Here is a 1,252-nt window from a genome sequence, read left to right on the forward strand (position 1 = left end):
TGGGCTCATGCAGGCTTGACTCGGTCTTGATGACGATGAGAAGGATGATGTTCCCCAGCACAGCTATGGCGTACATGATGCAGAAGGGGAAGGCAATCCAGAACTGCTCCTTCTCCAGCCCCGGAATGCCAACCAGGAGGAAGGTGGGGGGGTGGGAGGGGCTGGTGGAGTTCGGAGAAGACATGAAGCCCTTCTTGTCTCTTGCCTACCCTGAGGGCTCTCACATCCTGAAACAAAGCAGGACCAACACCCTCGAGATGATGAGGTTAGCAGCAAACATAGATGTCATGGAGACGTGGTTTCAAAAGTGCGAGAGAGCCAGGCCTGGGACAGCTGCTTGCACTGCTTCAGGAGAGCACGTTTCCCACAAGTGTCCCGTCAGTTCCCACTTACAAGTGTCCCTGTCTGTCCCACTTTACCAAGTGCTTTAAGAATCCTAGAAGCATAGAATTGCTCAGGTTGGAAGAGATCTTAAAGGTCATCAAGTCCAATGACAACCCAACCATCCTACCCTAACTCTAACAACCCACCCCTAAATCATGTCCCTGAGCACCACATCCTAACGATTTTTAAACACATCCAGGGATGGTGACTCAACCACCTCCCTGTGCAGCCCATTCCAGTGCTTAACAGCCCTTTCTGTATAGTAGTGTTTCCTGATATCCAACCTAAACCTCCCCTGGCACCACTTGAGGCCATTTCCCCTTGTTCTGTCACCAGTGAGAAGAGACCAGCCCTGCTCCTCTGCAATCACCTTTCAGGTGTTGGAAGAGAGCAATGAAGTCTCCCCTCAGCCTCTTTTCCCCAGACTGAACAGCCACAGTTCCTTCTGTCTGTCCTCACAGGCCATGTTCTCCAAACCCTTTCTCAGCCTTGTTGCCCTTCTTTGGCCCTGCTCCAGCACTTCCATGTACTGCACTTTCTGTACTGAGGTGCCCAAAACTGAACGCAGTACTGAACGTGAGGCCTCACCAGTGCAAAGTACAGGAACAAGGTTACATTTACATCCCTAGCCCTTCTCACCACACCATTCCTGACACAAGCCAGGATGCCGTTGGCCTTCTTGGACACCTTTGCACAGTGCTGACTCATATTCAGCTGACTGTCCATCAGTCCACCAAGGTCCCTTTCCATCCAGCAGCTTTCCAGCCACTCCTCCCCAAGCCTGTAGGGTTGCCTGGGGTTGTTGTGACCAAAATGCAGGACCCAACACTTGGCCCTAGTGAAACTCATACAGCACGCAAAAAGGATT

At 51.8% G+C, this 1,252-nt stretch overlaps 1 protein-coding gene across 1 annotated transcript in view; it reads right to left on the reverse strand.

Moving 5' to 3' along the window:
* LOC100546637 (olfactory receptor 52R1) overlaps positions 1-184 on the reverse strand; it is a 6,154-nt gene extending 5,970 nt beyond the window's left edge. The window contains exon 1 of the mRNA XM_031552105.1: positions 1-184. Coding sequence (XP_031407965.1) covers positions 1-184 — 184 coding nt within the window.
* Between the last annotated feature and the right edge of the window lie 1,068 nt (positions 185-1,252).

Source organism: Meleagris gallopavo, chromosome 1 (assembly GCF_000146605.3).
Source record: "Meleagris gallopavo isolate NT-WF06-2002-E0010 breed Aviagen turkey brand Nicholas breeding stock chromosome 1, Turkey_5.1, whole genome shotgun sequence".
NCBI lineage: Eukaryota > Metazoa > Chordata > Aves > Galliformes > Phasianidae > Meleagris > Meleagris gallopavo.